At 41.5% G+C, this 22,860-nt stretch overlaps 1 protein-coding gene and 1 long non-coding RNA gene across 2 annotated transcripts; one reads left to right on the top strand and one right to left on the bottom strand.

Moving 5' to 3' along the window:
• Window positions 1-121: 121 nt before the first annotated feature.
• CMTM3 (CKLF like MARVEL transmembrane domain containing 3) lies at window positions 122-22,819 on the top strand. The gene is made up of 5 exons (XM_048817022.2): window positions 122-2,326; window positions 14,988-15,143; window positions 17,334-17,429; window positions 18,790-18,910; window positions 20,305-22,819. The coding sequence occupies exons 1-5, from the start codon at window positions 2,207-2,209 to the stop codon at window positions 20,331-20,333; spliced, it is 522 nt and encodes a 173-aa protein (XP_048672979.1). The 5' UTR covers window positions 122-2,206; the 3' UTR covers window positions 20,334-22,819.
• LOC125620839 (uncharacterized) lies at window positions 12,845-14,387 on the bottom strand. Its single transcript, XR_007352332.2, has 3 exons — window positions 14,131-14,387; window positions 13,517-13,734; window positions 12,845-12,905 (listed from the first exon to the last, which is right to left on the bottom strand). It is a non-coding gene; the product is annotated as an uncharacterized LOC125620839 (long non-coding RNA).
• Window positions 22,820-22,860: the final 41 nt, after the last annotated feature.

Genomic DNA, 22,860 nt, shown 5'->3' with positions numbered 1-22,860 from the left:
TACAATGTTAAAGGTCAAGTACAGTTCAGAACCAAAGCTTATCTGTTCAAATTGAATAGCACTCCTAAGATGCAAGTAAGTTGTAGTTTAAAGCTAAGCATAAGGATAGTGCAATAGTCATAAATTGCCAGATGCAAAGAATGTCATAAACAGTACAATATGTGAAAACAAGGAAAATGGGCTTTGTATTAAAATTGACATTTTGCAGCTATAGTCAAAGCAGTGACATAATTTCACTAAGGGCTCTTTTCACTCCTAAGCAGGTAATTTCTGGATAGGGAAGTGAAAGTTTGGTGAATTTCAACTCTGTTCCTTCTCATTATTTGTCAGGGTGAGGAATGGCAAAAGCCCAAGTTTGCTTCTCCACAGAAGTAAATAGATGAAAATTGCAAGAGGTAGCCTCTAAAAATTCCTCCATGGACAAGGAAGACCCAGAGATAGCATTTGGACCCTGGCTCTAGACCAGCGATTCTCAAACTGGGTTGGGATCCCAAAGTGGGTCACAACCCCATTTTAATGGGGTTGCCAAGGCTGGTGTTAAGACTTGCTGGGGCCCAGAGCTCAAGCCCAAGCTGCACTGCCTGGGGCCAAAGCGTGATGGGCTCAGGTTACAGGCCGTCTGCCCGGAGCTGAAGTCCTTGGGCTTTGGCCCCCCTGCTTGGGGCAGCAGGGCTTGGGCTTTGCCCCCTCTTCCCCCACCTGTGACGGTGAGGCTTGGGCTTTAGCATCCCCATCCTGGGGTCGTGTAGTAATTTTTGTTGTTAGAAGGGGGTCATGGTGCAATGAAGTTTGAGAACCCCTGGGCTAGACCAATCTCTGAAAATTCCATTATAGATTCTTACTACAGTACTACTAAATCAGCTTCTGTACTTTTCTGTATTTTTTTCATTCATACATTTAATTCTGTCTTAGAATTGACCTCTTCCCTCTCTGCATGCTTGCAGTATAGTTTTCATATTTTCTTCAGCATTCTCAATAGTTTTTTTTTTTGCCTTTCTTGTCTAGCAATGATGAGCTATGCTTTCAGAAGTATTTGTATGTTTTAGCTGCTGTTTCCACAACGTACATTGGTACCTTGTTCCATCCTCTTATTCTTACAAATATTAAGTTCTCTTCTGGTATTCCTATACTTGACTTCTAGTCAATCAGCACTTAATCTGCCAGTTTTTACTACTTTCTAGTGAGGGTTCTGTTGCTGTTCCAGCCACTAAAATAATAATGCCCTGATTATTATTCTTGACCAAAATAACAAATAAACACTGAAATGTGAATTTCACAACTTAAATGGCTGGTCAGTTATGGAGCATCTCACGTTAGATAATTGTTTCCAGCACTTTAGCTATATGCACTTGAACTAGTTAAGTTTACTGCTGTGTCAATGGGTATATTTAGTGTTGCATGTAATGTAAGGAACCTGAAATATGCATTGCTACCTTGTTGATTATGGTGTTTTGCAGCAATGTTGCACCATGATGTACTGGAATTTGGATTATTGTGGGGGCACAGGAGAAGTTGCATAGGTACTAAATTTAGATGGTAAAGACTGGGAGGATATGCAGCCAAAATTAGGGAGATTCGGGAACTAGATCTGGGGTTTTGTAATGCCGTAACACCAGGATACATTGGCATCCAACTATTTGTGCGGTAGGAACAACTAAATTTGTTTTCTATTTATTTTAGGCATTGGGCTTTGTGGAGTTGGGCCAAAAATTAGCTGGGTCCAGATGTTTCTAGCACTGTCATGCCACGGACCATCGAAGTCTGGGTTTATTGATGTCATAGGAGCCTCTACACTTTTCTATTTGGCGGTACATGTTTGAGAGGAGGGGGAGACTAGCCGGATCCAGGTGCTAGCGCTAGGTTTTTGCCGCGCTCTTGCACCAGGATGGATCCGGCAGTGGAAGTCTGGGGGCGCAGAGGCAGTACAGAGGGGCAGGCTGGGGTACAAAGCCTGGCTGCCTGCCAGCGCCCCGAAGCTGGCTAAGCGCAGCAGGCCAGCCGGGGGCAGGGAGGAGAGCCGGGGCGCGGCGGCAGAGGCGCTCAGGCCGGGCACTCCCCAGATTTGCAGATGTAGAAATTTTTTTCACATTTCCGCAGTGTCACGATTTCCGTTTCCCTCCTTAAAAAAAAAAAAAAAAAAATCCAAGTCCCCAGGCGCTCAGCCGCAGCCCGAGCCGCCCAGGCGAGCCCCGCTCCGCTCCCGGCCATGGACCTGCCCGCTTCGGAGGAGCCCGACGCCCCCGCGCCTCCGCCTGGCCTTCGCGCGCTCCTGCCCTCGAGGGAGTTCCTCTGCTCCAGCAAAGGGCAGCTCCTGCTCGCCGAGTCGGTAAGGGCTCCGGGAGCCTCCTCTCCTTCCACAGCGTGCCCCGCACGGCCCGGGCTGGGAGGGACCGCAGCGCTCCTGGGGTGGCTCCGCGCCGGCCTGGAAAGGCTCCCCCACCCCGCTGCTCTCATTTCAAACAATGGGAACCCCAGCCTCCCGGCTTCGGGATCTGCCCCAACTCTCTCCAGCCTGCCATACTCCGTCCAGAGGGACAGCAAGCAGATCGCGAGCCCCGACGCTGGCAAAAAGTTCACTCAAGGAAATAGGAACCCGCTAACAGGCCCACTTGACTGGGTACAGTGAGGGGGCGGCGGTGTCTCTGCTGGCAAACAGCGTACTGGCCCACTTCCATTCTCAGCTCAGGGTAGCGCCCCACTACCTCCAGTGACTTCACTGGATTTACGCCAGTGTAAAGGAGAGCAGCATTGGGCTCTGTAGTTGGCTGTTTCTAAGATAAGTAGGAGAAATTTCTCTCTGTAATATACATGTCCTTTTGTGTGTGAGCAAAATGCACAATAGCGCTGATGGGCAGATGCACACTCTAAAGTGAAAACGTAGCCCACAATGCCAGAGCTCGGGGACAATGGGGACCTTAGGATTAGAAGTCTGAGGTACTGTACCTGGGCATGATGGCATGTTTCCACCTTCCCAATGTATTTCCTTGGGTAACTTTTCATGTAACTTCTTGTGACTGTTTCATAGCTTACAGTGTTTAAATGTTTGTGTGTGTGCAAATTTATTTGGGAGTGATCCCTTTTTCAGTTTAAAAATCATCATTGATTTCTAGCTCATAGCATAACTTGTGGTGAAGTTCCATTTACTGCTAATAAATGGAGAATTTTGCAGAGACAAGATCAGATACCCATCTTATGCTAAGGAAAGGATGCATTTGATCTCCTTTGCAGAGTCACCATTTAGTCTTCAGAGTAACAGCCGGGTTAGTCTGTATTTGCAAAAAGAAAAGGAATACTTGTGGCACCTTAGAGACTAACCAATTTATTTGAGCATAAGCTTTCGTGAGCTACAGCTCATTTCATCGGATGCATACTGTGGAAAGTGTAGAAGACCTTTTTATACACACAAAGCATGAAAAAATGTGTTTACCACTACAAAAGGTTTTCTCTCTCCCCACCCCACTCTCATGCTGGTAATAGCTTATCTAAAGTGATCACTCTCTTTACAATAAGAAAAGGAAGCTCATGCTCAAATAAATTGGTTAGTCTCTAAGGTGCCACAAGTCCTCCTTTTCTTTTTGCGAATACAGACTAACACGGCTGTTACTCTGAAACCTCTCTTTACAATGTGTATGATAATCAAGGTGGGCCATTTCCAGCACAAATCCAGGGTGTAACAAGAACGTCTGGGGGGGGGGGGGGAGGTAGGAAAAAACAAGGGGAAATAGGTTACCTTGCATAATGACTTAGCCACTCCCAGTCTCTATTCAAGCCTAAGTTAATTGTATCCAATTTGCAAATGAATTCCAATTCAACAGTCTTGTGCTGGAAATGGCCCACCTTGATTATCATACACATTGTAAGGAGAGTGATCACTTTAGATAAGCTATTACCAGCACGAGAGAGGGGTGGGGGGAGAGAAAACCTTTTGTAGTGGTAAACACACATTTTTTTCATGCTTTGTGTGTATAAAAAGATCTTCTACACTTTCCACAGTATGCATCCGATGAAGTGAGCTGTAGCTCACGAAAGCTTATGCTCAGATAAATTGGTTAGTCTCTAAGGTGCCACAAGTACTCCTTTTCTTTTTACCATTTAGTCTGCTGCCAAATCAGCAGGGGTAAGTAGTGACGAGGAATGAGGTTAGGGTATCCATTGAAAAATACAAAGGTGGTTGTTCATTTTTCCCAAAATTATAGTGCAGTCTTTCTCTAGCTCAAGATTTGAGAGCTGTGTTGGGTATGAATCTAGGACTTCAGGTTTCAGTACTGTCTATCTGGCACTATACTTGCTAATTTTTAAGTTTGACAGATGGAACAGCACCACATTAGAAAGTCAGGAAAAAATAGCATTAAGATTGCAAGAGAATATACGATGAACGATGAAAGAAGAAACCTGGGAGGGGAGTTAACATATTTGAATCTCCATTTTCAATCAGTTACTCTGGAAATAGCCAGAAATTTAAGCACTAAGTTCTTTCTGACTTTTTTTCCTATTTAGCTTCTGCAGTTTACACACTCACAACTCACTCACAAAACATTCACCTTTGGACCTGAAATATTTCATGCTTGGATCCCAGTCCTGCATCCAGATGTGCAAGCAAAGAGCCCTGTGCTCACATGGAGTTGCATTGGCTTTAGGGAGACCCTTTGCATATGCGGGGTCCATGCTAGCAGATCTCAAGGCAGGATGAGTTCCTTAGTTTTTGCCCAAAGGTAAATTGTTTTGGAAAGTGAGGAAAATTCTTTCAGCAGTTTTTGAATTGCAAGAGGATTAAAACACTACACTTCTCCAATTGTAAAAACGTTATTCATTTTTTCTTCAAAACAGATAATCCTTTATATTTAAAATATTAATGTTAACTGCAGTTTTGAGAACTCAGCAGCAGGTGCTCAACCACTGAGGCACCCAAGATCAGTAGGCAATAAATATAGGGAGCAATCATTAGATCACCCACTAGATCAGCTATGGGGAAGGAAACTCATACAAGGAAAAGGAAGTTGGTTTGCCGAGCAGGAACATGCAGCAGGACACCACACTCTGGCTGTACTATTTCCAGAAATCACACACTGTGAATGAAGAGGGTAATAAGATGAATGGCTGACAGCCTCTCTCTTTCCTGTGGGTTTATGGTCTCCGCCGCTGGGGTCAGCATGCTGCCTGGTATAGGGAAAACAGAGGCAGAGAGAGGCAAGAGACTTGGTTGGATAGGTGGAAAATGTCATGAGGAAACAAGGATTGTTTTTGTGGGTATTTGGGTGGCTAGAAATTGCAAATTGCAGTGTGCACCAGCTCCATTAATAATTCTCGTCCCTTTACTTTCTTTAAAAATTCCAGGCAAAAACCTAACATTAATACAACATTTCAGGATGAGGAATCAAGCATTGATTCTGGAAATACAGCAGCTCAACCAAATTTGCTCTCTTGAGCATATGACTTAAAATAGTCTCTCTATATCATTATAAATTGTTACATAACACAATATAAACTGGACTCTCTTATACGTCCTTACATGTAATCAATTTCAGTCTTTAGATAACGTGGCTTTTATGTCTGCAAAAGATATGTGTAAGGAATATTGTTTCAGTCATGGGGCCAGATTCACCCTTATTTGGGGGTTAGTTGGGTGAAGACAGCTTTAAATCAGTGAAGGCTGCAGCCTGAATTTACTAGCCACACTCCTTCCTAGCCAACCCACATTTTGGGCTTCATTGGCCCCTGGGAGCGGGCAGGTTGCAGTAGCTATCCCTCCACTCCTTTTGGTCTTTGCCACCAAGACTCTGTTCCTTGATCTATTCTGGCAGAAGCCAGCAGACCCCTGAATAAATCTGTTCTGTGAATGATTATAGGTTATATATGGCCAAGTTAAGATGGTCCCATGCTTTCACATTTCAGGTGAGGCCAGTTTGAAAATAGTTGAGAGATTGAGACCATCTGTCATGCAAGACAGTTCAGAAACTATGTTGCTACGTTTAAGATAATCCTAACTTTGAGGCATCTGACACTCTATGTTGCTCCAGTTGTAAAATGATCTTAAAAAAAGGTGAAAACATTTCAGCTTGCTAGCTTTAGGTGTTCCAAGCTTCAAAATAATTGAATTGTGGTTTTCTTCAAACCTCTCAGACTTAAAACCCAAGCTGTCTCCAGATTGTATGTGCTGTATCTTACTGGATACAAGGAGAGAATATCAAAATCCCATTTTACATTACATTATATATAGTATTAATTCACAAGTAATGTCAAATAGCACAAAGCCATAATTTATGGTGTAAGCACAAATGGGCAAAGTTAAGATTGAGCTTGCAACCATAACTCTGCATTTCCTGTCCAGAGTGCTTGATCTCTCAGCCTCAGTATCCCATTAATATTAAGAGGGATTTCTGCATGGAATATGCAAATACATTAACAAAGGTGGGATGTTTCAGAATAGGAGTTTGAATAAAATGAGACTCTCACCGCTATTACTGAATAGTAGTGTCACATTGTTATTCAGTGGATTGGTAAATTGCAGAAATCTATTCAGTTTGTGAGGATTCAAAGCCATGTAGTTACTAGCATGTCTCAGTGTAGACTAGAACTTATCTGTTTAGTTATAGAGTGTATCTCATGGCTCTTTCAAAACACTCAAAACCTAAGCTGAAAAGTTGAAAGAGCGATCAGCACCTAGAAAATGAATGTTAACAACAGACCTTGAAGAAGTTGGATGGCTACGCTGAGCTTGAACTTCCAGGAGCACATCATCTGCCCTGTTCCAGGCTCTTAATGCTTAAAGTTGTACAAAGTGAGCCAAAGCTGGCCACAATTGTCAGTTTGCAAATCCATCCAGTGCAGCTCCTATCTCAACCATTGCCCATATCTCAATATAGGAGGGGTGGAACACAGCCTCATGCACCAATCTGCAGCTGGCATATGGTCAATACGGTAGACTAGCTCCTCAGCAACTCTTAACTTACATCAGGACTGGGGCCATTTGAGAATCAGGGAGCCATAACTGCCTCCCTCACTTCCCCACCCTCCTTTGCTAGCACTGCTCAGGTCTCAGCATAGGAGAGAATCTGGCCTTTAAGGTGGCTAAAAGGCACCCAGTCTTTAGTCTTGTACAGCATAATGGGCACATAAGTCTGCAGTTGCCGTACATCCTGCTGTGTGTTACAAAAGTGAATCACATCACTAGCAGTTTAGAGAGGACCATTGAGAGCTCTGCTAGCGAGCTGCATGCTCTTCATATTGAATCAAACAGCCATGATGAGCATTTATATTTACATTCATTTGTGAATAAAAAGGTTTCATTTCCACTCTTTGGCAGTAATTTCTCTGTCAGAGGCAGCAAAGTGTAACATACTTTGAGAGTTGCCAGCTTTGGGGAAATCCATTACTTCATTTAGCAGAAATTAGCTTCAGCACTAGCCTATCTACTGCCAGAAGCTAATTACTATCCTAAATTTTAGTCACATAACGAGTTTCCCCCCTGCTCTGTTTCTTTCCCTTTTGGTCTTATCTTATTTTGATTCCACCTGGAATAACTGCACAGCCACTAAGAAGCAATAACGAGGTACATGAATTCAGATACGTAAGTTTTGCCTTCTCCCCCGATCCTGCTCACTCTTACTGCCTCTCCTCTCACCCTTCAATCAATCCCTTATTCTCTGTTTAATTCTTTTAATAATCTTTCCCTCTTAATTGCTTTTCCCCTGTTCCTATTTGCTTTCCTTTTTCTCTGTACTTTCCAGTATTTTAAAAAACTTTCCCCTCTTTATCCATTCAGTTTTTCTGCAAACCATTGTCCCTTCCCTATTGAAGATTTTGCAATCATTTCTAAGCTCTACTCCTCCTCCCCCCACACATACACACCCAAAAAAGACATGCCAGGGAATCATGTAACAGACAGCGCTGCTGCTGACTTCCATACCATCGACCCAGGCAAGATTCCTTCTTATCCATTCTGCTCCCCACTGCAAATATTTAAGTCAAACCTTCATGGTTGTCTGGGTCACTGCTTCTCTCCTAAAATTAAGTGGTGCATCCAAACTCCTGTATGCCTGATGCACCCCTCTGGGAGGCACTATAGATATTTGTAGGAACACAGGACAAATACTCCAAATTGCCCTTCACAAGTATGGTGGATGTTGCGATACAAAGGATGCAGAAAAGGTGATGTTTGTTTTTCTTGTCTTCTGTCTTTCTTCTCTCTTTTCAGTCTTCTTCTCTGAAGTGAGCCCTATAACTGAAACTTCCAGCTGAAAAGGTTGTGTAATCAATGCCTCTTCTGAAGAAGACCCCTACGACTTTCTGTGACTCAATACATAGAAGGTGACCTCTGCAGCTGAATCTCTGGGGACAGAACTTCATTTCTGTGTCAAATATGATGGAGAATTAGTAACTGGAGTACCATAAAGTTCACTATGTGGATTTGTTTCTCCCTTGCATGAAGTGTGTAAACAAGATGAAATAGGGAAAATTAGAGCTGCCGGTGTTTACCCTCTGAATAAAGGAGATCTTCCTTGACCGTACTCAACAAGCAATGTGAATATGCAAGGCTGCTCTTTCCCATGAAGCGGGAAAATAACATGTGTTTGAACATTCAGGCTAGTGGATGGTGGCCAGTAAGACTATGTATCACTGTGCAAAGCTCTAAACTATTGCCTGGCCCTCAGTATGATCCCTGATGAACTGCAGAGGAGGGTGTAATCAGTAGAGAGAGGCTAGAAAAGTCCGCACTCTGCTTGCGACCTCCACAGGTCCTTCATTAATAGAAGCATAATCCACTCTAACCATTTTAATTATATTTTATACCTGTAACTGAATGACATGACTAAGAGGTAGGAATCATTACTGATAACAACTTAGGAGCCCCAGGCACATAAGATTAAGAAAGTTTCATGTAGGAGAAAAATACCTTTCTGAATGCAATAATAAAAAATAAAATCAGGCTCCTTAACCAGTTAATATTAAATAGTAGTCTCTTCATTAGCCTGTTCCCTTATGGTGGGACCCTTTTTACAACAGGATATTGTTGTTGTGGTCCTGTCTATGGACGGTTACGCTAGAGTTGTGAGCACAAAAGTACTCCCACACAGTGGAAGGGGCAGCAACCTGGCTAAACTCTCAACAGCAATTTTAGGCACAATAAGTGTTCTAAGTGATCTCCGTGCTAATAAGGAGTGATCGCAGAAGACAATTTGTATTTTGAGGGTTCTTGTGACTCCAGCTGTGCAGAATACGTCCTCTCTATGAAAATGTTCTACCTTTGCGTGCTATGATTAAGGATAATTTGAAGAACTTTCAGGAGCAGTTGAGCTTTCAAAGGTTGAAGGTCTTCGAACAGGGACTTGTGAACTCTTCTCTGACTAGAACAAACACCCTCTCTCTATTTTTAGCATAGAAATAGAAAACAGAGAGATTTTTAGAAAAATTGACCAGTTACAACTCCTTGGCCCCTCTCCCATAGCAATGGTTAAAGATCGGACTTCAGAGAAGGGATGAGTATTACATAAGGGGTCTGACTATCAAACATTCAGGTGCAAAAATCACAGGCAGCTCAGTATCCTCAGTGGTATTACAACAAAACATAGTGGCTGTCAAAATCCTTTTGCAAAGTGAGACTAAATTGTGGCCAAGATAAAAGTCAGTACCTGAATTTTATTGTCCTTTTGGATAGGTAAGACGAGCCTAGTAAGAGTGAAGCAGATAGAAAACCCCCATTTTCATTTGCAAATTTAGCATGTAAACATTATCAGCAAGCAAATAAAATAAAATGGTTAGGTGACAATGGTTTCCATTTCCTTTCTGCTTTCTTCTGAACTTGTCTCTTTCTCATTAAAGTCCCCAGCTATGTGCATTGGAAGTTAATAGGAGTCTTTCCATTGACTTCAATGGCCTTTGGATCAGGCCCATGTCCATTATAACCACTTCCTTAATAGGACAGCAGAGCATAGCACAGTGGGGGTTTATTTATCATGAAAGAACAAGCATCTCTCCCCAGTTGGGGAAGGCTTTAAAGTTGCTCAAAGAACTATTACATAATCCTATAATTTGTGCCAAATTTTGCTGCTTACAGCTAATTAAGTGGGTGACTTTAACCCAGATGAATACATTTTCTATAGTCATAAACTATCAGAGAATTTACCCTCAGGCATGTTAGCACAAATATAGGACCTTTTTTTTCTGCCAAAGCACACACATCCTCTCATTTCCCCTCCGTGAGTTTGGACTATGGATCATTGTAAGGCTCTTTCTCAGACGTTATTTGTTAGGACTGTCCTGGTTGGAATCTAAAGAACAAAGCTTTCTGTTAAAAGTTGGAAGCCAAGAGTTTGTTCCTTATAAGCAATTGTACTGGCTGATGGTAAAACTATCACCTACCCCTTAGTGGGAAGAATTATAGTATCTACTGGGAGTGTGATGGTGCTAATATTATCAAATGCAATAACTTTACAGGGCTGCAGAGTTCATAGAATTCAAATCTTTGTCAGACCCAACATTTACATCACTAAAAACGAGACAAGTAGCATTTCATGGGTTGCTATTTGCCTTAACTGTTGCAAAAAGAGAATGCAAAGACTCTTCTATATGTCCAACCCACCTGAATTAGCTCATACCTTTGATGGAGAAACCTTGCGCTGCTGGCGGGAATGACAAATGTGCACAGTAAAATCTGGTGTCAATATGCTAAATTAATGGAGTCTGGTATAGAAGCTCTCTGTTATTTTCCTCTGTTTTTATGGACCACTCACCTCTGAATTAGGTCTTTTTGCTTTTTCTTCTACGTTCTTTATAGTGTAATTCACTACTTAAATTGTGCTCAATTCTTTTTGGTAAGCTAAGCTATGAAGTACAGTTTGTGTTTAACTCTTCCAGTATTTGGATTCAGACAGCCATCTTTGCTTCACCTATTTATTCTTGTTTTGTTTGTCCCCATCCCCTCTGCCCTGCCTTCAGCCAGAAAAAGGACAGGAGATTTTTAAGAGGAGCAGTGAGAAACAACACTTCTCATATTCTCAATATTATGGACCTTCCAACCAGCTCCCAGCGAAACAGTGGGTCCATGTCATGTCCTGCAAATGCAAGTGCAGCAGATATGCTTATAAAACAAAGTTATGGGACTTTCTATTTCCTGGCCAGAAAACAGCAGCCAGACTTATCTTGGAGGGGAAAGGAGGTGGGGGAACAAAATCAGCACTTTTAAATTTGTACTTCTACAGGATGTCATTTCTCATATTCCTCTACACCCTCCCATAATCCGCAACACAAAGGCTTCGTCCTTCACTATCATATGTGCAACCCTAACTTGAGCCACAAGAATCATCCACCACCTACGAACAGTATCAGTTTCTTATAACAGGTTCCTAAGATGAAACAAGAACAATGTCATATACATATTTACCTACATCTTTCTAGGAATTTCATACCGCCGGGCCCCCCCAGTCTACCACCACAGGTCTAACACACCAAGACAAGATATGTTCCATCAGAAACTGTCTTCCAGGCCCCAGAAACTACTATTCCTTCCATAAAAATCTCAGCACTCACTTGTCTATACTCATTAGGATCAGAGTAAGGTTGCACATTTGTGACAAAAGAAGCCTACAAGTAGAGGGTGGTGGTGGGAGTAGGAGAGTATCAGAAGTGACATATACCGGGAGAGAAGGAACATAACTGAGGATTTCCCAGGGATTATTTTAGGGATTGCATAATTAGTCATTGAATTTAGCAACCTTAATTCTAAATTAACCAAATCTTCCTCTAGGACAACCTCAATGCTAGCTGGAGTTAGAATCACTCCTTGTGTCCCCCGTGCAACTTTTTTCTGTGTTCCTCATTAATCTTTACTATAGCACCCACCTCAATCTTTCATATTCACTGCTTAAAGTGGGCACGTGGAGGGAAGGGGCAGTTACAAGTCGTCACATCCCTGGGCAAAAGAAAAAAAAAATCAAGCGAGGTCGCTGAGGGGTGTACTTTAAGCACCGTCTTACCTGTGGTATTGTTCCCAGATTATGACAGATCCCTCACTTTTTTCAGACCACTTTAAGCACCGATTGTATTTCATAATAAATAACAATCACACCAAAAAGCCAGCACTTGAAACAGGGAATGAGATTACTAACAGTGTCTTCCATGGTATTCTGGAGGATGAGCTGAGTCCATAAGACACATGAGAATCAAATGGAATATACACAGAGCTTGAGGTTGAGCCATCACACAACAGAACTGGATTCAAGAGTAAGCCATATGTATTGCACACCAAATCATCCACTCCTTTATAAGTCTGAACAAACCCATCTGATATTAAATGCATGAGATGATTTATTGCACTAAATTATTATGTTCCCTCTACATTTGGTCACAGATGGAACAATCTAATAAGGCAATTAGAGATCAGTACGAAGGTTTGTTAGTTTAATAAATTAGTAAATAATCTCAACAAGATTAAACTGCTTAGAACTCTCCTAACCTAATGTGCTTTCCAGGTATATGTATTTGAGGGCACTGAATGACTTCTCACAGGAGCAATTAGTGACTTATATGGCAAATGTAACGCTCCTTAATTGATGTACAACTCGGTGCAGGGAATATGTTGTAGTTGCAGACAGTCAAACTAATAGATCTGAAATTCAGTGAGACAAATGCATTGATCCCTCTAATATAAACACTTTCTGAAAAGGAGACACTGCTTCTTGAAAAACAGAAAGGGCCATCTTAACAAACAAACATGTACACCCCTCACTTCTCTGAGGCTAGAGATGGACTTGGAAACCTCCACATTTAGAAAGAGGAATTTGAACTCATATTCCGATTTGACTTTTGTGGCTTGCCTATCACTGTAATGGTCTAGAAACATCACTGACCTTTGTTGGGTTCAACATTTGGCTCTGTAAGGGAAGTTTGGACCCATCTGTATCAGACACCTGTAAATGCAGAAATTCTAAGCATAATTGGATAGAACCATGTTTCCAGGCTGTTCCATAGCATAATCACACTTCTGAGATTAAATGAACATTTCAAGAATGCATTCCAATTAGACTTCCATTCAAAAAGCAGCCCCTTGAGCTCATGCATTTTTATGTTTGACTAATAAATAATAAACTGACATTTCATTAAAACAAGGAAGCTGTGGAGTAGTTTCTTCAGGCATAGACCACTCTCAAACACAGCACAGACCTGTCACCCAGGACCAGAACCTAGCACACATCATTTACTGATATCCTATTTTCCAGGTAGTGAATAGAACAACATTGAAGAAGGAGCGTGTTTGTGTCATTCTATTTGAAAAGGAAGCTAGTGAATACCAGTGATAACACCACCTATGACTATCTGAGTAGCAAATCTAAAATTTTGCATTTGGGAATGGTTCAGAAGAGGTGTGGCTTGCTGGGAAACTCAGTATGTACTTTGTATTTTGTGGCTTGGCATGCAAATAATTTTTTTAATGACTATGCTAGAGATTTTTGTTCTTAAAGAGAGATTTTGAAATACACAAGTCAATTTGATCCAGAGAGAAGCCAGCTGTGCCACTCACCTCTAAATGGTGCCATCTTGGAATTCTGGGCATAGGGCCTGGCCTGCTGCTGCTTTATTGGCTTCCCATGAGTGCAAATAATGTTGTATTGCAGCTTCCCATCGAGTTGCATTAAAAAACTGCCAAATATTGCTTTATGCTTGGTTTGATTGTTATCCTGTGTTTTCTTGACTTCTTGTGGGCAGGTGTGTCCTCTTCTTGTGGTTGGCCAGAGCAGGCTGAGAGAGAGAGAATGTTAGTTGGGATGGGGGGGGAGGGGGAGAGATTGTTTTAACAGTTTTAATTAACACACATCCTATAGGGGGAAATTAAAGGCGGAGAGGCTACTGGCTACACTAACGACAGACCGAGCCAGAGGCCCATAAAGCTGGTCTCCAACCCTTAGACAAGTATGTCAGGCCAGAACTTCTCAAAACAAACTAGGGGTTTGGGCGGGGGGTTATTTCTCAAAATGGGTGATTTAATTCATTTTTCACATGTAAAGGTAAATAAAATTTAATTTTTAAAATAGAATCCATCTGTCCTCTGTCCTTCCTCCCCTCACTGAAATAACCCATGGCTTTCATGCTACAGTTTCCCATCTGTAAAACTAAAATGAGACACACTTTACTTACCCTCACAGGTGTGTCGTATCAGCGGCAGTGCAACCCAACATTCTTTATATCTATTTTGGGGCTGTGATTCAGGTTGTGCTGTATTGTTTAATCACATCTCCATTGTAGAGCTTTCCTTTTTGAGCCGTAATATAGCAATGTCTTTCCTTGCAGCTAGAGCATTGCAGAGAAAGTACCATTTTTGTTGTTTTGGAGGTTTAAGGCAGAGTGGGATAAATACTGTTCTGTAACACACATAGCAGGTTCATTTTATCTGAACCACCTCCTTCCTGAGAAAAATCTTACTCAAGTCTGTTCTTACTAAAGCAAAGCAGTCAGTGCTGGAAGAAAAACAAGAACCTTTGACTCACGGGAACCTTTGAACATTAGCAACTCTCAAAGGTTTTTTGTTTTTTTTAATCATCATCAGCAGCAGAAGAAATTATATTTTTTTCTTTTAACTCTACTGACAAGACTAATACCTCTGGGCTATCTGACCAATGACTTGGATTTCTGATGGGAACTGCTTTGCCTTGACTGAAAGCTTAGAATTGATAAATTCATTTTCTGACAGATTCCAACTTTGATCACTTAATTATGTTCCCAGAATTGTTTACAATGAGGGCCAAATGATAGTCTCACTTAGATAGGTGTAAATCTGGAGTGGCTCCCCAGAAATCCATTGGAATGGATGGAGTTATTTTAAATTTACACAATTCTAAGCAAGAGGGGCATGTAGAAAGTAGCATTTACCATCAGTCACTGGACTGACTGAAATATGCACAAGAAATCTCTCTTCAAAGCCTCTCAGAGCTGTCCTGGACTCTGTCTCTGCTGTACCATGTGAATAATTAGCGATGTTTTCCCTTGTACTCTAGGTGCTGTCATTTATCACCTTTATCTGTTATATTGCATCTTCGGCTGCATCTTTCATGATGGCACCACTCATAGAATTTCTGCTGGCGCTGTTTCTTTTCTTTGCATACTCCTCTAAGCTTAATGAGAAGTTTAAAGGAATCTACTGGCCTTTGACGGTAAGTGGGATGTAAAATTCACACACAACTTCAATTTTACAGTATGAAAGTAGATGATAAAAGGGATAGAGCTGCATTTTACACTAATTGCTAACAACTTGACCTTTATTATTAATAAATTCTCTCTAGTGCCTTTCATCCCACAGGACCCGAAGTCATGTTACAAACTGCAATAGATTATACACTATAACTTTGTAGCTACCATTTTTTATGGGAGGTAACATTGTAGTTGGAGCCCAGGCCTAGGGTCTACTGACTCTGCAATTGACTTGCTGTGTGACTTTAAGGTTGTATTCTCAAAAGCACCTTGCCCCAGCCTAACTGAGCTTTGGGCCAGCACTGGGCACTTTTGAAAAATCCAACCCTTAATCTCTGTGCCTCAGTTTCCCCATGTTATGATGTGAGGGGGAAAATATCACCTTGCTAAAGTACTCTGGTATTCTCAGTTGGAATGTGCTATGTAAGTGCAGTCAGAGAAGCATTTTCCCCAACAACACAGTACTAATCTATTTGTGTGATGGCAGAAGAAGCTATCTGACCCTTCTGGCAGTTGATACCCAATTTGTATGAAGAAAATTACCTTTAAACTGAAAAGTACTGTATCTGATCTATAGGAAGCCTGCAGGAGTTGCAGGTTATTACTTACACTGACCACTGGATGGCTCTGTTGCACCAAACACTCTCACTATAGGGAATATTTATCTAGCCGGACAATTTATTTTTGCTTAGGAAAAAATCCCAGCCTAGTTCCATTTGGATTCCCTATTAGTGCAACGTAGCGATAGTTGGTCTTAATGAGTTTTGAGTTAAATATTGGTAGAGTCTTTGATGGCTAAAACTATGGCAGTAACTTCATCATCTCAGAGAGAGTGTACATGCTTTCAGTTCCAATCTCAAAAGCCCTCTCCCCCCCCACCCCTTTTCAAATAAATGCTTGTCTTTTACTGTTTTATAGCACCCTTCACAGAACCATCTAAGAAAAAAATGAATTGCATATTTATTATGTTCATTGCGGTAACGTGTACCAACCTCAGAATTCAGATTGACCTCAAAGGAATTCAATTTCCTGGAGGATTTGTGTGTAGAGATGCCATTTCCACAGCACATTACAAGCACTGATATAAGACATGTTCCCTTTCCCAAAGAGCCCACAATGTCAACCATATACACAGCACATTTTACCTAAAAAAGTGAAAGATTTCATCTCCCTCCATCACTTCCTTGGTAGCTTGGATACTCTCCATTTAATAGACTGAACAGAATTCTCTCTCAACCTTTCATCCTTTACATGTCAGTACACATTTAGTATAAACTACAGCTTCAGCATGTTTCTGATCAGGCACTGAAGATAATGTTTTCATTTATACAGTCGGAAATATTTAAGTTCATTGTGGTGCGTTTGCTGTGCTACTCAGTCTCCTGGCTGGTACAACTGTTGCCTGGGGAGAAAATAATCACATTGATTTGGATACAGTTTCCTGTAATGTAATTAGATTCTCAGCTGTATAATTTATTCTTATTACCATCTAAGAAAATCACTGTGTACAAGATAGAACCAGAGGAATGGAGGCACTAGAAATATTTACAAGTAGAATAGGTAATCCAGTGCATGGCCCCGCCTATAAGTTATGTGCTATTGTCCTTTGGCCATCTAGTTGGGGTCTCAAATGGCAGGGCTTTCATGATTTCCTGTAAAAGCTATCCACAGTCTAAGTTGATTCCAGTTGGAAAGCTTCTGTTAATCATTTCTAGCTGTCGCACAATCATGTTCCATGCACAGTCACTGAAGACAAAGCACTAACTTCTGATCTCAGGAACACTAGCATAAATCCAAAGTAATGCCTCTGTTCCCAAGTGAACTCAGTGGGGAGATACCCTTCTCAATTCAATTTGAGGTTTGCATTGATTTCCAGGGGCAAGCTTTGGATTTGTCACTGAGATCAGATTCGAGCTACCAGAGTCAGGATCCCAAGCACATTAAAAACAATTTTTTTTTTTTATTTCCCAGATATACCAAGAAAATAGCAAGTCTACATGCAGATAATAAAATAGTTATAACTATATAATCTTGAAATTCTGATGACAAAGAAATATTTTTTTAAAGTCCTCATTTTAAAAGCAATTGTAACAGGACTTTAATGTGTTACAATAATTTGACTATTTAAATCAGCACTGCATTGTGTTATACAGGATTTCTTGCGCTGCGTCACTGCCGCCATTATATATTTTGCCATCTCAATCGCTGCAGTCTCAAAATATTCTGATGGAGCATCAAAAGCAGCTGGAGTAAGTACTAAAAGGAGAAAAGCGATTTCCACTTCTGCATCTTGGTGAACTGTACTTCAATATATTTGAGAAATAGCTTCATCTTGATCTCATTGAAATCAGTGGAAGTTTTGCAATTGAATTAATCTACGCCAGCATTCGGCCCAAAGCGAGAAAAAGCAATTTATTGTTTAGAACAAGGACCTGGGAATCAGGGCATCTGGGATCTGTTCCTGATGTTGCCACTCACACATTGTGTGACCTCGCTTATTCTTGCCTCTGTCTCCCCATCTGTAAAATGAAGATAGTAATGCCCATTTCTGTAAAAAGCACTGAGATCCTTGGATGAAAAGCCCTATATAGCTACCAAGGGTTGTAATTCTATTTAATAAAATATGATCCATGTTGCAAATATTTTCAGACTTGTGTCTTTGCTGCCTGTTTTTGCACCGAGCAGTTGAGACAAAAGCAATGGCATTTTCCCCTTTAAACACCAGGTCACCAGCACATGGATTGTGAAGTGCTTTTCCTAGGGAGATCACAGTCAACATTTTGTGCTCACAATGAAGACAGTCTCTTTCCATTTATAACTTAAAGCCAAAAAGATATAAATATTTTATGCAACATAAATAATATAAATCAAATTTGAATAATATTTTAAAAGATATCTTGGATCCTTTCCTCCCTGTCAGCCAGACAGCTTAACCAAATCATTGGAAAGTGAATAAAATTTCATAATAAGGGTTTGATTTTCAATCTACCTTTGTCACTATTTTTATGCATGGGAGGTATTGCATGTGCCAGATTCTTAGCTTGCTTAGCTACAATGGCCTCATTTTTTCCAGCCTCCTTGTCCTGTTAATTTAAATAGGCAGCTCCAGAGACACTGCACCCAGTATAGCTTTCAGCAGCAGATCAGTAGCCTGGCAGAAGGCCTTGCAGAATGGCAAAAACTAGGCCTATGGAGACTGGAAATGATCTTGATCTCCCAGATGGGAATTCCTTCAGTACAAAGGGGTTTCCAGAATCATGCTGGGCCCTGTGGGACACCTTTTGTATCTCCAGACATAGTGACATGCCAGGTGCTCCATGGTGCATGTGGCTAGAGCATTCTGGCTGTTCTGAGCTGTGGAATGACCCATAGGTGACCGGGGGAAGCCCCCTTTTAGATCCACCTCACAAGTTGTTAGGCAGACCCTCAAATACTCTCATAATTTAGTAGGTGCAAAGGTGGCTTAAAGCCACCTTGGCCCTACTGCCCCCCCTCCAGTTGCCCCATGTTTCCTCAACAATTTGCCTATTGTTAGTTAAGGTTACCCCATTTTTGTCATTGATGGTTGACATGAACTGCTGATGAAGAGATTATCCTTCTGTTGTATAGGTATTTGGCTTTATAGCCACAATAGTGTTTGCTGTTGATTTCTACATTACCTTTAATGACCTGGTCACGTTTCTCAAACAAGGCGGTTCCGAAAATGCCACTGAAGCACAAAAGTCAGAAGGTAGGTAAATGCCTCCCTTATGTTTTACAAGTGATCAAGCAAAAGCTCTGGCTCTTATTTGACAGATATGTGAGAGTTCCCAGCATTAACTAGTCTATGTAGACTCTGTTTGTGGTGACCCAGAACTCATGTGTGTTAACTATTCTATGGTACGAAGCCATTGCAGTCAGTAGCATATTAACTAAGGGTATGTCTACACTACCTGCCGGATCGGCGGACAGCGATCGATCCAGCGGGGGTCGATTTGTCATATCTAGTCTAGAAGCGATAAATCGACCCCCAAGCGCTCTCCCATCGACTCCTGTACTCCAGCGCCGTGAGAGGCACAGGCTGAGTCAACGGGGGAGCGGCAGCAGTCGACTCACTGAGTTGAAGACACCACGGTAAGTCGATTTAAGTACGCTGACTTCAGCTACGTTATTCACGTAGCTGAAGTTGCATAACTTAGGTCGATCCCCCCAGTGTAGACCAGGGCTAAGGCTTATTGATTAGAGAAAGTTAAATCTCCACCCTGTTTTAAGAAAAAATGCATCCCCTGTGTTTTGTCTAGTCAAATTTTAAATGTGCCCACTGATGATGCTTCCTTTGGGAGACTATTCCACAGACTAATAGATCTTACTGCCAGGGAGTTTCTTCTTTGCACCAAAAGGTTCTAGTCTTTTACGTATCGCTGACTGTTTTAATAGCTAATAGCTGTTAGCCTCAAAGATTTTCATGTCACGCATTCCCATGGGCTTTCTAATTCTTTCCCTTCAACTAGACTCATGTACTGTATTCACAGTATGAATAGGAGCTGAGCCCTCTAGGAAGACGAGGGAGTACCATAAAAGCAAGAAGTGGGTACTCTCATTGGCAAAATACAAGGCTTATAAAAAAGACAGCACAAATTTTGTAGAAGGTCTTTAATAGAACTCATGTCTTTCGTGAAGGCTTCCTTTTCACAGTGACCTTGCCCATGGTGTCTCCGCGCAGGGCCGGCTCTAGGGTTTTTCCTGCCCCAAGCAAAAAATTTGCCGCTCCGAGAGCGCAACTGCCCAAGCCAAAAAAGGGTGGCCGGGATGCTGCCCCTGGAATTGTGCCACCCCAAGTACGTGCTTGCTTCGCTGGTGCCGAGAGCCGGTTCTGTCTCCGCAACTTCTTTCACTTGAACTGTTGTTCTTTGTATTGGATTTGTCGGAGACGAACTCCTGGGCAGGACTGTGAAGCACCACAACCATTTGCAATGGTATGGAAATAAAAAACTGTAACTAAAGAAATCCTCCTAAGATCCTATTTTCTTTGAAGCAGCCACCTAAAACAGAGCAACACATCTATTTGAACAGGAGTGAAAGGTGACCCTGCAGCTTCACTTTTCTCACTGACCCGTCCCCCCCTTTCTTTCTTTCTTTTTTTAGATGAGGCCTCCGATTCGGATTCGGACTGAAGAACAGCACACCTACGGATTGTGAAGTCAAAGGGAAGAGATGACCTATCTCTTTCCTATTTGCTAACTGCACTGCCAGTTGAAATGTTTCCCTTTCTTGTTTTGGTCTCAGTCACGAGTACATTCTCTCTCTTTTTCCATCACTGTTCACAGAGTCACGAAAACCAGTGACACAGTGATATGGGGAAAAGACTATTTCAGTGTCACAGAACATTTCTTTGGAAACTGGCCATTTTGTAGGTGTGCAACCTTGTACCTAGATACATCTATGTCTGAACATGAATCTCAATTCTGCATGGCCCTCCCTTGTTCAGTGCACTACAAAGTACTGAGTAACAGGAACTTCTTATTTCAAACTTATAACAGACTTATCTTTTAATACGCTTTCTCTATTTCAAACTTTCCACTAGATTTCCAAGTCTGAGCTTTCTTACTATATTTTTTCCAGATTAAGAAGCCAACAGTATTCCTTTATCTAAAGTCTCACTACCTCCACTAGCTGAAGCATTTGAAGGCGCAGGTTATACTGGATCTGTAGGTTTCAGAATGCATTTAACTATATGGCTGCTGCCTATGTGTGACCATGAAAATGGCAGCTGGAAATCTGCAACATGAGCAAATCTGAAAATGCCTCAGGTTAGCTAGTTGAGTGGACATTCAGTTTTCTGTCATTTTGTAAGATTTTCTGAGGAGAAATCAACTTCTTTCTAATCTGCTTCTGTGGGGGCACATCACGCCCTTCAAATTTTATGGCAAAGATGAGGCTGAGCATGAGAAACATAGTTTTAACCTTCCCTTCCTACCACCACTGCAGAAGCCTCTACATGTAGTCTGCATGTTTAGCTCCAGTTTTGGGGGCATGGTCAGATGGGCCTGGCTCAGAGCCATCCACATGACATTTCCTACCCCATCAAGCCTGTAAGGATTTCTGCACAAGAGCCCACTGCTCTATGCTTTTAACATCAGTCCTCCAGTCAATAGTGTTTAGCCCAGGTAGGGAAACACAGGGCTTACAGCTCCTGATAGTCAGGCTGCCACAGATAATGGAGGAAATAAGATGGAGACAAAGATGAAGTGAGCTGTAGCTCACGAAAGCTTATGCTCAAATAAATTTGTTAGTCTCTAAGGTGCCACAAGTCCTCCTGTTCTTTTTGCGGATACAGACTAACACGGCTGCTACTCTGAAAAGGCTTCTGCAAATCTCACCTTATCTATGCTTTTGTGGTATAGAAGGGCCATTCCCCTGTAGAGAGCCTCCTGACAGAAATCTCAGTGCAGCAAATCGCACTTTCCCAGCCCTCTCTGGTTTTTCTGAGAGGGCAGATTTGTCCCTTGGTGTGGGTTTTTCAGGAAAAACGCCTGCATTTCAAAGGCGTTAGAGAGAGGGTAACATAACCTATCTGCAGTAGTCACACCTTCTGACATCATATATATACATCCCAAACAATAACTTAGTTAAAAGAATGGCAAACTCCATGTACAGCATTTGATATGCTTATTTCAAAGAAACTCATATGTTAAACAAGTATTTCATATAGTCACAGGACTGGTGGCTTTTCTTCTTTTCTCTCTTTTTTTTTTTTTTTTTTTAAAAGACTTCATGACACAGCAGATGGTACCAATAGAGTAAATGAAAACAGAGCCAAAACAATAAAGGCAGGTTTTGCTGGGAATAAACATATTTTGTGTTTCAATGACCTGCTAGCAGCTTCTGGATGGCTAACAGCCAGTAAGGTACCAATGAGCAGCATAGAGATGTTTCAGAAAGAATGGTCTGGCTTAACAAGGGGATATCTGAAAGACAACCTTCCCATTCTCCACAATTCCCATTTCCAGACCACTGAAGGAGTAACAACAATTAATGTTTATTCCTGAACATGCAAAGTAATCATCACTTATCTCAGAAAAGAGCCCTTTGGACTTTTTCCAGTGTGGAATTCTGCATTTCTGTCATGCCTCTCTTTTACTGTAATATATTTACTGGCATTTACTGTGATGTTAGGGACCTGTGGTAATTTTTACATTCTCTTTTTGTAATTTTAAATTTTTTTTATTTTTTTTATGTACTGCATGTGAAACCCTGGAAACTAGCCCAAGATTAACATTTATAAACCATCCTGGATTATACTATCTTTAACAGAAGCTGAGTTTTGTGTTTTCCTTTACATGTTCTTTATTTTACAATCTCATTTTATAAGCTTGCACTCTGTAAACCAGATACAATAACACAGTTTGGGTTAATTGTGCCAGCTAGCACAGAGCGTTGTAAAAGGCAGTGAGAAACGTGCTGCCTCAGCGCTCGGAGATTGCAGGCTCAGGCTATATCTTTGTGGAGAATGGCACACTCCTCTAACCCAGGCATAAAAGGAATGTCATCAGAAATGTTGTCATGATCTTCAGCAGTCTTTGGAAGTAAATAAGCTGCTGTGTGTTTTGGGATCTGATACTGTCATTCTTGTAAACAAATCTGCTCTTTAGATTTGCAATTTATTCACACGCTATTTCTGGAATTCAGGAATTATTCCTC

The sequence above is a fragment of the Caretta caretta genome, chromosome 12, assembly GCF_965140235.1.
Source record: "Caretta caretta isolate rCarCar2 chromosome 12, rCarCar1.hap1, whole genome shotgun sequence".
Lineage (NCBI taxonomy): Eukaryota > Metazoa > Chordata > Testudines > Cheloniidae > Caretta > Caretta caretta.
Note: the sequence above shows the minus strand (reverse complement) of the source record. Positions and strands in the feature narration are given on the sequence as shown.

Bases quoted from the DNA above. Each gene is read 5' to 3' on its own strand.
- CMTM3 (XM_048817022.2), top strand. From the start codon at position 2,207: ATGGACCTGCCCGCTTCGGAGGAGCCCGACGCCCCCGCGCCTCCGCCT. The intron at 15,144-17,333 runs GTAAGTGGGATG...TGTGTTATACAG, and splicing joins GAATCTACTGGCCTTTGACG to GATTTCTTGCGCTGCGTCAC. The intron at 18,911-20,304 runs GTAGGTAAATGC...TTCTTTTTTTAG, and splicing joins TGAAGCACAAAAGTCAGAAG to ATGAGGCCTCCGATTCGGAT.